Source organism: Microcebus murinus, chromosome 14 (assembly GCF_040939455.1).
Source record: "Microcebus murinus isolate Inina chromosome 14, M.murinus_Inina_mat1.0, whole genome shotgun sequence".
Classification (NCBI taxonomy): domain Eukaryota; kingdom Metazoa; phylum Chordata; class Mammalia; order Primates; family Cheirogaleidae; genus Microcebus; species Microcebus murinus.
Window position 1 is genome coordinate 28,099,856 of NC_134117.1, and position 13,454 is coordinate 28,113,309.

General features: G+C 50.3%; 2 protein-coding genes across 2 annotated transcripts in view; one reads left to right on the forward strand and one right to left on the reverse strand.

Annotated features, from left to right (window-relative positions):
- The first annotated feature begins 1,557 nt into the window (after nucleotides 1–1,557).
- On the forward strand, nucleotides 1,558–9,746 carry AVPI1 (arginine vasopressin induced 1). Its single transcript, XM_012767794.3, has 3 exons — nucleotides 1,558–1,703; nucleotides 7,903–8,199; nucleotides 9,134–9,746. Exons 2-3 carry the CDS (start codon nucleotides 7,913–7,915, stop codon nucleotides 9,291–9,293), a joined length of 447 nt encoding a protein of 148 aa, XP_012623248.1. The 5' UTR covers nucleotides 1,558–1,703; nucleotides 7,903–7,912; the 3' UTR covers nucleotides 9,294–9,746.
- Nucleotides 9,747–10,735: 989 nt separating this feature from the next.
- PI4K2A (phosphatidylinositol 4-kinase type 2 alpha) overlaps nucleotides 10,736–13,454 on the reverse strand; it is a 34,101-nt gene continuing 31,382 nt past the window's right edge. Inside the window, exon 9 of the mRNA XM_012767592.3 lies at nucleotides 10,736–13,115. Coding sequence (XP_012623046.1) covers nucleotides 12,954–13,115 — 162 coding nt within the window. The 3' untranslated portion in view covers nucleotides 10,736–12,953. The remainder of the gene's footprint in view (nucleotides 13,116–13,454) is intronic.

Consider the following 13,454-nt stretch of genomic DNA (forward strand, 5'->3'; position numbering starts at 1 on the left):
CAGGCTTCAGGAAAAAATGAAAAGAAATCACTGTTAAAACCCTCTTAGCTACTGTACTACATTCACTTTTGCTGTGTTTGTGCAGAAGAACGGAGACAGGAACTGCAGATTGTGGGATGAGGTAGAACAGCTCCCAAACATCCCCTCCACCTTGCAAAAGGGAACCCACAAATCCCTGTGTGGCTCTTACTCTTCCCCTTGGAACTTTTACAGAAGAGAAAGCAAACTTAAACGAATAGGTTGTCAGCTTTGAAGTGAAAAAGTCAGGGAGACCCAGGTGCCTTTCCTGACCATTGGTGAACAATTAGACAACCACTCCACATCTTCCAAAGAAGAAAACAAATATTTACCAACGGCCTACTAGACGCCCCCTCCAATCCAAGTTACAAACTGCAGCCAGTGTGACCCTCTAAAAACACAAATTTATCTCAAGGATGAAATGAGCTAGTATTTGTAAAGTGCTGACTGGACTACTGGCACACAGTAAGTGCTATAGAAAGACTTATAAAGAAATACAGTACATACTACGCTATTCCCTGTTTAAACCCCTCTTAGGATCACACACAAAATTCTTCACTGCCTGCCTGTCTTCTGCTTGCCACCAGCTCTCCCTCCCTAGCCTTACTCCAGCTCTCAGTTAATTCCTCCGACCCAAGCTACCTTCTGGTCCTAGCACAAGCCCTTCCCTCTTCCCTGAAACACTCCTCCCCGACCCACTCCTCTTCTTTTGACTAACTTCAACTCCTCCTTCCTATTCAACCTAAATGTTACTTCTTCAGTCTACCAGGACCTCCCAGACGGAGCTTAGGTGCCGCCATATTTACCCTCTTACAGTCATGACATTGATCACGTTTGTAATCTCATACTAAATGTTTTTCGGTTCTTTAATGTCTGCCTCCCTTATTAGACTCTAAAGTCCCTGAGGGTAAGGACTGTAGGTCTCTCTGTCACTCCTGTTTACTACTACCTATCAAGGAACCCGGTCGGCGCGGGTCACTAACGAATGTCGTCGAATGAATACAAACTTTTTAATACTGGCCCAGGTAACTGGCCCAAAGGCGCACAGCTGATCGGATTCGAACCCAAGTCATTCTGGCTTTGACGCTCAAGGTCTCACTGCAGCACGAACTGCCCCCTCCAACCCTAAAGCTGGAGCCGGAACGCAGGTGGGCTGGGAGGTGAGTTTAAGGATCTGCAGAGGGCCACGCGCGGCGCGCTGGCTTCGGCCCCGGGGAAGGGGCGTCCGTCACGTGTACCCTGCAGGGCCAGCCGCCGCCGCACCCTGGGGCAGGAATGCGGCCCCGCCCGCTCCCGCGCGGGCGAAACCGCGCTGGCCCCGGGGACTGACGTCAACGAAGGGGGCGCCTCGGGCGCGGCGCGAGGGCGACGGCGGGAGGGTGGCGGGGGAAAGGGGCCCGGGCGGACACGCCCCCTCGCCGCTGCTCCGCCGCTGATTGGACTCGGGGAATCTTCGCACTCTGTTTTCGAGGCCGGCGGAGGGAAGGGGGCGGGGAAGGACACGCCCCCTCCCCCTCTGCCGCCGCTGATTGGCCCACGGCGTCTCCGCGTTCGAGTTTGGAAGGCTCGCCCCGGCGCCCACACCAAGGCTGGGGCCGAGGATTGGCTGTTCCGGAGCTGGGGAGCGCGTTCTCCGGGGAACCGTGGCTGCGACCGAGGTGGCCCGGGCCGGCTCGGGCAACCAGGTACGTAGGTCGGCGGCCCGGCACGGCGCTGCGGCGGGAGCCCGCCGGCGGACCGTCGGAGCCAGGGTGCCATCGGGACGCGAACTCCCAGGTCCCCTTGGGGGCCAGTCCTGCGAAGCGGCCACGTCTGAGCCCGGGGACCGGCCGGTGCCGGGGATGTCGCCGTGCGAGCTGGGACAGGATACCCTCTCCCAAGCTCTTGTGCTGCCCCTGAACGTTGCCCGGCCCTAGCGAGCGCCTTCGCGGCAGGAAGCCCAGAGCTGCCCCCGCCCTCTCGAAAGGCCGTGGAAGGGGTTGGGGTGGGCCGTTTTAGCTTGCCCCTGTCCCGATTTGAGGTCTGTCGGGGCTGCCCTTCAGTGGGGTGAGCACCCGCTCTAATTCCTCACGGGCGGTGGCGTGTAGAGGGCACAGAGGCTGGCTTGGGAGTACTATCTTTGGACCCCTGGGCTTCCAAAAACCTTAGAAGCAGATAGCAGGCTCCAAGAGGTTTCAGAGTCTTCTGGGCCCTTCCTTCCCCCAGAAGACCTCGTCAGCCATCTGCCAGGAACAAAGATAACAGTGGCCGAGAGCGTGAGCGCTGGGGTCACATACCTGGGTTCATATCCTAGCCTCCAGCACCTACCAGCTGTGTGACTTTGGGCAAATTACTTAACCTTTCTGAGCTCAGCTTTCTCTGTAAAATGAGTGTAACCATAGCACCTCCTCATAGGTAGTGATAGTGCCACCCCATGGGAGAAATAAAGAGAGCAGCCACTGGAAAGTGCCCTGTTCTGTGCTTGACACTGAACAAGCTGCCGCTGCGATTTTAATCACAAAAGCTATGATTTAAAAGTACACAGATGAATCCATCTACCTTTGCCTTCTCCCCACAAGAATGAAGGTACCTTTTGGTAGGGTTCACTGGCTGTGATGATGAAAATGACAATGATTCTATAGTCTTGGTAGTTAAACAGCCTTTCACTTACATCATTCATTCAACCAACATATACAGAATGTCTCTCCTATGCCAGGTACTATGATCAATGCTCTCACATACTTTATCTTCCCTTTCTCGTTAAGGGTTATTTATTCTCACCACTTTGATGATGAGCAAACTGAGGCAGGGGAAAACAGATTTGCCCAAGGTCACCCAGTTATTAATGGCACAGCCAAAGTTCAGGGTTCTTGAACACTTATTGCTAGACCTAGTAGTAGTTTATATCCAGGTCATATCTGAGAATTGGTCTGGGGAAAAGGCTGAGTTCCTTTCTGTACCTCCTGGGGCACAGATCTGGAGGCCAGCATGTGTCCAGTTCCCTAGGCACACATGGCTGTGGCTAGGCCTTATGGGGTGGGGGAGCCCACACAGCCATTTGGACTGGGCTTCCAACTTAGAGTCCCAGATTTTGGCTGTTGTCCAGTGGCATGTCTGCAGGGTAGCCGGCCAGGACCCCGAGTGTTGATTTGGGCCTTGGGCCAGAGCTTCTAGTTATTTTCCTAAGAGGTCCTTAGCCTCTGTTAGAGATTATTGCCATAACCTGGGTTCCCTAAAGGGCACATGCTGTGTGAGGACCCAGGAGTTGTCAGCTCAACCAACTGTATTCTGCCTCTCATGGTTACCTGCACCTCCCTGAGACCACAGTGAGATACTCACCTATAACAGCTGTCTGAACTGAGCTTCAAATATTACAAAGAATGTGCAATTGTGTACCATATTTATAGATTTAGAAGGGTGAGTCACTTTTTAAATATATTGCTTTGTTAGAGCTCTACAGTTCTTCACTTACTGCCTGTTTCAAAACAAGTTGAACTTTGTCATTTTCAACATTTGGTATTTACTTAAGGGGTTCATTTTTAACCTAGTTTGTGTTAAATTGAAGTACTTTGCAATCAGTTTTTACTCATTTGTGCACAGACCTATGCTTATCTTCTTTTATGGTCAGCTCTGAAATGAAAGATCCATTTATAATCTTTTAATAGCCCCATGGTTTCATTTTCCAGTTTTAAAAAGTACCATTGTTCAAGTATACACTGACTTTCCTGATTAAGGTCTTGTCCAGGAAATGAGAGGGAAAGTAACTACTGAACACATTGAATGAAACAGGAAGACTTTCTTCTGATAAGTGTTCTGAATTAGGTGGGCATGGTGGTGTGCACCTATAAGTCCCGGCTACTCTGGAGGCTGAGGCAGGAGTATCGCTTGAGCCCAGGAATTTGAAGTTACAGTGAGCTATGATGATGCCAATGTAGTCTAGCTCAGGCAACAGAGCAAGATCCTGTCTCAAAAAAGAAAAAAAGTGTTCTGACTCACCACTTCATTAGTTTTCCCAAAGCTTACCATCTAATCCTCCCTGGAACCCACCTCTTTTTTATTCTCAGCCTTACTCTGCTGTCTGAATCCCAGGGTGGGAGGCAGAGCCAAGAGTGAGGGGCCAAGTCCCCCCTCAAGGTTCATGGAGGGTATGGTTGAGGCTGGAGGCTCAGACCCTCCCAGATGGTTTCTCGTGGGTGTATTTGTAATATGGCTGGCTGGAGGCTGTGGGGTCAAGGCCTTGTAGCCCTGGCAGAGGTTACTGCAACTGCCTGGGAATCAGGCTCCAAGCCATCTATTCCCCCAGGCAGCTGAAGCCACTGATCCTTGTTGCCCTTCTTTCCCTGGGGAAGTGAGGTTGCCTGAGTCTGAGAAGGGAAATAACCTCCTTTCCTACCACCCTAGACCGGCCCAGGCTTGGCCATAGCCAGCTTAGGTCACTAGGGAGCTTTAGAGCAGTGAGTTCTCTGTCTTCTACCAGATCCCAACCCCACAGCCCACTGCAGCAAAAGTGTCTGGCCTCCAGAAGAGATTGAGGAAGGAGAAAGGGATCTACTGGTTGGGGAGTTTCCTAGCACCCAGTTAGCCAGACCTGTCCATACATGCTGCCCCTAGGCCCTGGCAGACGAGCAGCCCCATCCCTCCCTCCCTGCAGACCTACTCCCAGCACCTGCAGGCCCTCAGACCATCAGCATCAGCCTGTTCTTACAGCAGTTAAGGAGGGAACTGGCCCACAGAGGTGACATGAATTGCCAGAGGCCCCTCAGCCAGTAAGTGGCAGAATGAGGGCTCCATCCCAGTCCTCTGACTCATAAGCCAAGGCTCTGTGTGCTGGGCTGGGTTGTGGTTCTAGATTTCTTTGGTGGAAGGTGGGGATCTTCCTCTTTAGACTGCTGAGGCTTCAAGGCTGGGATAGCTGTCACCCAGTAAACAGCCCTGACGCCAGTGAACAGACTGAAATAAATTCCACAGCCCCCTGCCTGCCTACCCCGGGTGGGATAATTCATTGTCCTTCCCTTTCTGTTGGTGGGCTTTGCCCTTTGCGAATGAGGTGGGGATAGTGAAGCGAAGCACTCCTCATAGAAACTTTGTGAGGAAGTGTGCTTGGAACTGCTTGGCGGGGGAGCCAGCTGAGTGGTTGAAGCCTGTGCTGCAGTCAGAACTGGCTCTAGCATGGGCTCAGCCCCTGGTACAACTGTCTGGGTCTCAGCTAGCTCCCTGTGCTCCTCTGTGAAATGGGGTAACAGCCCCTAATTCCTAGAATTGTTTTGAGGATTAAATGATATCGCATATATTGCCTGATAACAGAATAAACATCCCATAGTCAGCCTTTATTTCTCTTTATCAACCTAAAAGTTTTACTTGGTGACTGTTGTCTTCCGGTCACAATATGTTGATGTCACCCAGCCCTGGGGGCTTGCTTACTACACATATTAGGTGTTAACTGGGTTCCCACAAATAGTGCCTAAGGAGAGGCAGATTTTAAAATTCCCATTTTCTATATAAAAAGTCCAATTTTTATGAAGTTAATTTATCTGGAAGTCATCTGTGTGTTTATTTTGGTTATTAACTCTTTTGGAAAGAGAGTGGGGTGGTTCTTAGAAGGCCCAGAAACTGGGCCAGGGCGAATGTAGAAATTACTGGAATAATGAGGTGACTACTGAGGTTAAGGGAGGGACCCTACTTCGGGAGTCTGAATGGGGTGGAGAGATGACTCACTCTCTGGAGAACAAAAGGCAGGTTAGGGTAAGGGTTACTTCTGCAAGTGGGTTAAGAAATTGGAAATGTTTTTATTTGTAAGGTTCTGTACTGTTTGCCTCTTTTACAGTGAGCATGGAGATGTTTTTATTAAATGTATTTTAACTTTCCTTTTCCCCCTGTTGAAGCTGGTTGCTGGTTGACAGCTGTCTGCAGCTAGCTGTGGAATGAGGGCTGCCTCTGGCAGCTGGGCCCTGAGAGCAAGCAGGACTGCTCCTCCCCTCCCCCGCTGGGGCTGGCAGAGGAGGGAGGGAGCACAGGCCAGTCCTCAGCTGGCTCTGGCCACCCAGCTTGGAGGAAAGGAGGGTTCACATCATACCCCTGACCCAGGTACAAAGGTCAAGAAAGCCAAAAAGAGGGGCATTAGCATTTTCAGTCCTCAGTAGCTGTGGATTATTGGTTCCTGGAGCCTCCTGGGATGCTCTAGTCCCTTATGTAAAATGGCATATCTGCATATAACCTGCACATGTCCTCCCACATACCCGATCCCTAAGATTATTTCTAATACTTAATACCATATAAATGCTATGTAAATAGTTGTTATACTGTTTTTTTATTCTTTTTAAAGTATTATTTCTTTACTCACCCCTACACAAATGAAGATACATTGATAGTTTATTTGTATTTTTTTATTGTTGTATTGTTGTTTTTATTGCCCCCCCCCCAATATTTTTGATCTACAGTTGGTTGAATCCCTGCACGTGGAACCCACAGATACTGAGGGCCAACTAGAGCTCTTAGTGGGTGACTAACACACTAGGCTCATTTAATCCTTTCTATAATTCTGAAAAGTGGGTATTATTACCCCCAAAAAAACAGGCTGAGAAGTTGAGTAACTTGCCTAAGGTCACACAGCGAGGATGGTGGCAGAACTAGAATTCAAATCCAATTCTGTGTAAAGCCAAAGTCCTCGGCCCTACTCTCCAGGCTGTTTTTCAGTCCCATAGCTTTTTCAGGCTGTACTGGAGACAAGGATAAGGTGGGTGAGCTTCTTTTTTTTTTTTTTTTTTTTTAAAATAAAAAAATTCACAAACAATTTTAATTTCTTTTTTTCTATTTCCTTTTTCCTATAACAGCAATTGTGACCATAGTGGGTAAGCTTCTTAAGCCTTTATTATTCAAAATAAACTATCTAGATACAAGGGAGATAATTTTCATTTCCTGCATATGATGGAAGACATTGACACAGGAGCCTAACTTCTGTTGAACGTTCTTATAAATTTCAGCCTCTGCCCTTAATAGTATATTCTAACCATTGTAGCCTCCGTTTCTGTCTCCATGTCTCTCTGTAGGTCCTTTGGACTGTGGTTAGATCTGATTGGTCTTTCTCATACTGTGTGTGCTAAATTATTTCATTTGGTTCATCTCCAAGGTCTTGAAAACAGGAGGTGGGATGATTCTTCTCAATTTTCTAGATTGAAAAGCAGTCTAGAACACTTCGCACTGTTCTGAATGCTTGTCTTCATCAGTCTTCATGTTAACCCTACGAAGCAGGTATCCCAGCTGCCAAGTTTACACGGGAAGCAGCTGAGGCACGGAGGGCCACCAGGCCAGTAAGTGGGGGAGGCAGATGGGACTCCAACCTGGGTAACCCAACTCCTGTCCTGTCTCTGTGCTACAGTGCGTGGGCCTTAGCGTCAGAGAGATCTGGGTTCTGGTCCCAGCATAACCACGATGACTTAACCTTTCTGTTCCTGATTCCTCATCTGTGGAGGGAGGAGGATAAAAATACCTACCTGATAGGGCTGATGTGTGAATAAAGCTCTTATAGTGGTGCCTGATATGTGTTAAGTGCTCCAAAAATTACAGCTGCTACAGGGCACCCTAGTGTCTGGACTTTGGAGCCAGGTGAACCTGGGTTCCACTCCTGGCTCTGCACTTATACTTGACTTTGTGATCACCAGCAAGTAATTTAACCTGAGTCATACTTCTTCATCTGAAAATGGGGATAAACAATTATTTTTACCTCTCAAGTTGCTGTGAATGTTAAATGAGATAATACTGGCATCTGACACACAAGTACTTAGGCAAGAGACTTCCTCCGGCGTGGCTCCCAGAGAATGGGACCACAGAAGCCCTTGCATTAGTCAGGACCCCCGCTTTGGGAAGGGCCTGTTGAGCTGCTGATGTCTCCTTGATTTCTGTCCTCAGAACACCCACGATGGGCACCCCGGCCTCTGTGGTGAGCGAGCCGCCACCTTGGCAGGCCCCAACTGAGGCCCGGGGCCGCAAGCAGGCCTCAGCCAACATCTTCCAGGATGCTGAGCTACTGCAGATCCAGGGCTTGTTTCAGCGCAGTGGGGACCACCTGGCTGCGGAACGGGCACAGATCATCTGGGAGTGTGCAGGGGACCACCGTGTGGCCGAGGCCCTGAAGAGGCTGCGCAGGAAGAGGCCCCCACGGCAGAAACCCCTGAGCCACTCACTACACCACTGCAGCCGGCTCGGGTAGGTTCCTGGGACCTGGGTGCTGAGGGAAGAAGAGCACTAGGGAAGCCTGTCCTACCATTTCCTGCCCATGAGACCTGCAGCTAGCTACCTGGCCGCACTGTGAAGTGCCTACCCTACCGCTGGGGTTGTTATAAGGTCTCCACAGCGCCACCACTTGGTTGGCACTTTGAATTGCTGTTACTCTTGGAGCCACATTGACCCTGTAAACTCCCATGGAAAGGGGTGCTTGGGTCCTAGCAGCATCACCTCATTTTGCAGTGATCCTCAGCCAGGTAGGAGGTAGTATTGCTTGGAAGAAAAAATTCTGTTTACCTGTTGTAGGAACATTCAAAAGCCAGCCTGATTAAAATCTTGGCTGTGAGATTACAGAGAATATAGCATCGGAATGTAGAGGCATCAGGGGTTAAAAATTGTTGAGAAACTTTACCTGAGATAGCATGTCTCCCCGATCTCCCTAGTCGGCCAGCTCTTTGCCTTAAGTGACTGTCCGCGCAGGAACAGGGAGCTGAACCCCATGGCCTAAACCAGTTACTGTGGGTTGCGCTCTGAGCTCCATTCCTCTGCTGCCTTCTCCGGGGCCCACAACCAGAACAGCAGACCCGAACAGGCCTTCTGAAGTCATCAGGTCCTGGGATGGCAAATCAGTGTCATTGCTCATATTAGCTCTACTTGATTAGTAGTCACTGCTTAAAAAGACCGGTTTCCTGTCATGACTAATTAATGACATCTGCCATGAGTACAGGATGAAGGTGGAGAAATGCTGAGTGTTGCACACCCTGATCTAGTCCAACTCTAAAGGCAGAGGAATCTAAGAGCTTTGCCTAGTCACACAGTTCCCAGTGTGTTTTATAGTCCACGGTGACCAAAATCTCTTAGTCTCTGTTCTGTCCTTCCTATTGACATTGGCTTATCATACACTTGTTCCCTATAGGGTCCGAGAGTCCGGCTCTCCACTTGCTGACCCACAGACTAGTGCCACGGAGACAGCCTCCAGCGAGCAGTATCTCAACTCTAGGAGGACAAGTGCCAGGATCCGCCGGAACTTTAGGAAGTCAGGCCCCACCAACTACCTCCACCAGATTAGACACTGATCAAGGGAAAGGCCGGGAATGGCAGTGTCTTCCCCAGAAATCAAAGGGACTTTTGCCACAGTGCCTGGGGAGGTGAAGAAGGAAGAGACTTGAGGCAGGCAGCTTTGCATGGGTATATGAAAAGAAGAGACCCCTGCCACTGGCCTGCTCAGTTTGGAATAGGACTGGAGGCTTCCACTGGGCTGTTATGTGGGACCCATTCTTCACCAGAATGAGTAACAGTGACTGTTCCTGCCTCAGCCCTTCCCAATGTAACACTATACCTGGGCTGCATGATATTCCCCTGGGAGTCAAGTGACAGCACTCAGACACAGCATCTCCCCACTGCTGCTACTAATCTGCCTGCTATTACTGTCACCCATGGTCCAGCAGCCTGCCCCATGCCCCTGCACTGTCAGGCCAGCACAGGGAAACCATGGTTTTAGTGGTAAATAAAAATATTTGCATCAAGAACTGTGTGAGTCTGTCACAGAAGGGGAGGATCCTAGAACAAAGTGGTGGCAGGGGTGTTCCCAGGAAGGAGAATCAGGGCTGGCCTCTGCTTTTCACCCCCATACTAAGCTAGAGCCCCTGTGCCACAGACTCCTTTTCTAGGGGCTGTCGGATCGGGAGGAGAAGTCAGAGGATCTCCACAGCAGTCCTGATCCACATGAGAGAAGACAGGTAAGTCCTGCACAGTGGCCACTGGTCCTTGGGTTGGCTGAATATGCAGTCACACCAGTGGGTGCCAGCTCCTCAGATGGCTTCTTCATCTTTATGGGCCGACCCTACTGCGGTGGGCAACAGCTAGACCCATCATTCATAAGGCACCTGCACTATCCCAGGTTTCCCATGGCCTGCAAGCCCTAGAGGTAAGGGTTTTTCCTACTGTTCTAGTTTCATCCCCAAAGCAGCCTATTGTTGCTCTTCAGCATTCTTCTCCCTCCCCACCCACCCTATCTGCTTAATTACCCTCACTCAAAGTGATGGGTTCAAAGTGGGGCAGTGATACACACGCAGAACAGGGCTGCCCTCTGTCACCTAAGTGTGAGTGCGTTTCTTACCCCAAACCCTTGGAGCTAGATGCTTTGGAATTCAGAATTTTTTTTGGCTTTTAGGGAGTAGTCAGGGAAAATACTGCATAATCCCTAGGAGGGGACCATCTCATAAAATAGATTAACATTTGTGCAACAAATATCTACACTAAGAAGGATACATAATGATTACCAGTACCTTCACATCAGTGTAGGTTCGGGTCAGGTTTTGGTGTCAAATGAGTAATGAAAACACTTTTGGTTTCCAGAGCACTGGGACTTTGGAAATGAGGACCTGTATCTTCCTTCCTCTTCTAGAGACAAACAGCCCCAGAAACCATGTCTCAGCAACTGCTTTTAAGGGCTTTGTCCTTAAAACTGCATTCTGTAATACTTTCACCTTCCTTCCCCCAAAGAAACTGGACCAAAAAGGGTCAGAACTGGATTTGTTATTCATACATTTGCATTGATTTAAATACATTACATACAATTTCTACAGTGCATTAGAACAACACAGAGGGCAGCAGCACTCTCACAGCCTAGCCTCTACTCCCTGGTGCTGGGGGCAGGGCCTGTGGCTGGCAAAGGGACAGCCATTCCGTGAGTGCCACCCAGAAGCCACCCTGGCACTCTGGGCCCCTGGCCCTCCCAAAGTCCACATTCAAGGCAACCTGAGCGCAGGCTTTGAGGGAGAGTGGAGATAGGCCAAGAAAGGACACCCCACACTTTAGCCCGCTGGGCCCAGGCCCGGCTCCCTCTTCCATTGGACCCAATTTACCTTCTGAGTACAGAGCTGGTCTGGATCAGGACAATGTGCATTTGGCGTGGTGGAGTGAGGCAGCCAGGCTCCTCTTTAGACTCCTCAGGCTCTCTGGAGCACCAGGTGGGGAGCTTTGCCAACAGGTTTGTGTAAAGATGTATATGGAGAGCTACGCACACCTGTGTCTCCAGCTGGCTCCTGCAGGCAGGAGGCAGGTATTCTCTCAAACGTGGTTCCCGAGGCCAGAGTCCAGGTCGGCTGGATGGGATTGTCAGGGCTGGGGCAGGCAGGGAAGCTGTGCCTTTGCCCATAGGGTTTGCACATCCAGCCCTCGGAGACTCCTCCTGGCAGCTGGGTGGAAGCCTGGGACAAGCTGCCTCCTGGCAGCTGGACTGGAAGGGGACCAGCCTGGCCAGTTGACAAAGGGCTACACATCTGTGCTCTGCCTCTTGGACAGCAGGAGCCAGGCAAGCAGAAGACACACAGCCATAGTCCTCACTCTTTCTTTGGTTGTTTTTCAAACCTTCAAGATAGTTTCTCTCCAAGGCTGATTGACCAATCGCAAGGTGCCAGAACCTTGAAGTGTCCAGTAGCACAGGGCGTGAACACGGCTGCCCCCGAGCCACACATGGCACCCTTTTACTCCCTCCTGAGGCCATTCTTTGCTTTGGTGTAGAAAGGGCTTGAACACCTGGCAAGGGGGAAGCTGGGGGAAAAGACACATGGAAGCACGAAGATGCACGCGGAGCTGGGCAGGCACTGGGGGCAGCTTGAAGGCCTCTCTCCTTTGGGCCCTGCCATTCTCAGGAAGCCATAGAGAAACCCGCCCGGGACAAGAAGTCAGAGAGTAAAGGGAAACTGCCAATTAGGAGGCAGAATACACATCCTGTCACTTCCACCAAGCAGCAGTGGCAGCATACAAAGAAGTCCAAAGACACTCCTGTCCTCTTAGGAGCCAAGACTCACCCCAGAACCCTCAGAGACCCACTCCAGAACCTGAACTGAAATCCTAAGATAAAACAGCTGGGGGAAAAATATTTAAAACAACAGCAACAAATTAGAGGACTGGACCAAAAACTTGGAGCAAGGCTATACGTTCACCCATAGACCAGTTATAGCTCCTGGCATAAACTTAGGCCGTGTGGATCACTTTAATAGGCTGGGAGTCAACTTCCTATAGAAATATAAAGGCTAAGACCAGCTCCTTCTGCTTCTGCTTAAGTTACAGGCAAACTGCAGGAGAGCAGAGAGGTTCTGTATGATCATGTACAGAACCACTGGGAAGCGTAGAGCAAAAGCCTCCCTGCCATGAGAACTGTTTGGAGGCCTGCAGCCAGTCTATAGCACTGGTGGGAGGAGAAGTGGAAGAAGGCTTGGCAAAAACCCAAAGGAAACGTGTGGCTTCTGTCTGTCCCAGCACTGTACATCACCACCCAGCTGCCCTCTGACACAGCCTTAGTTCATGGAAGTGAGCAAGTGCAAGGCACCCAAATGTCTGGGTCTAGCAAATTTAGGTCTGGATGAAAGGTTTCTGACATGACAGGACCTGGGGTTCTGCTACAAGCATTTAAATTTGTTTGTTTGTTTTCTGATGCAGAATATAATAGGGAATTGCGACAGAGCAGGGTGTCAGGGAGGGAAGGGACTTTCCCAGCCTGCCACCAGGAGACACTGGAAGAGAGATGCTCTCCCTCCCGCCTGCACTCCGAAGGGCCCAGGAGCACTCACTGTCCCTGATTGTGCTTCTCCCTGTGGGTGGGAAAGCCCTGAGAGGGTGGTGAGCAGAGAGGGAGGGCTCCTGACGGCGCTGCTCTCTGGCCTCTCCTGCACCCCTCTCCAGGCTTCCTTCTGCCAGTCTCAGACAGTGTTTCCTTTGCCGGCCTCAGGCTACCACCATGAAAAGAAGGGCTTCCGACTCTGAAAGCTCTGTGTGTAGGACTCGCTAGCAGAACGCTGGTGGGAACGGGCCGTCTCGACAATCACGGGTGGCATCTGGACGAGGTGCAGGGGACTCTTGTTGTCTTTTAGGGCCTGGGTCAGGTTTAGGATCTGCAGTGGGAAAAAGGATATGGGTGAGGGAGAGGCCTGGGCATTTCAGGTCTGCCTCTAAACGGAGACCAGCAGACAGAGTGCTCCTGTAAATCAATTAGAAGAAACCACACCAAGAGAAAAATCACATAAATAGGCTATTTATAAAATGGAAACCTCTTTAGTGATTTTAAAAATACAAATGAAAACAAATGCCTCCTATTTTTTGCCCTTCCACTTAGAAGACAACAACTCAGAGTGGGGGAGAAGTCAAAGAAACAGGCGCTCTCCTCCATGGCTGTGGGGCCAGGATGTGGGACAGTCTTTTAGGTAGACTTTGACAATAAAAGCGTAAAAATA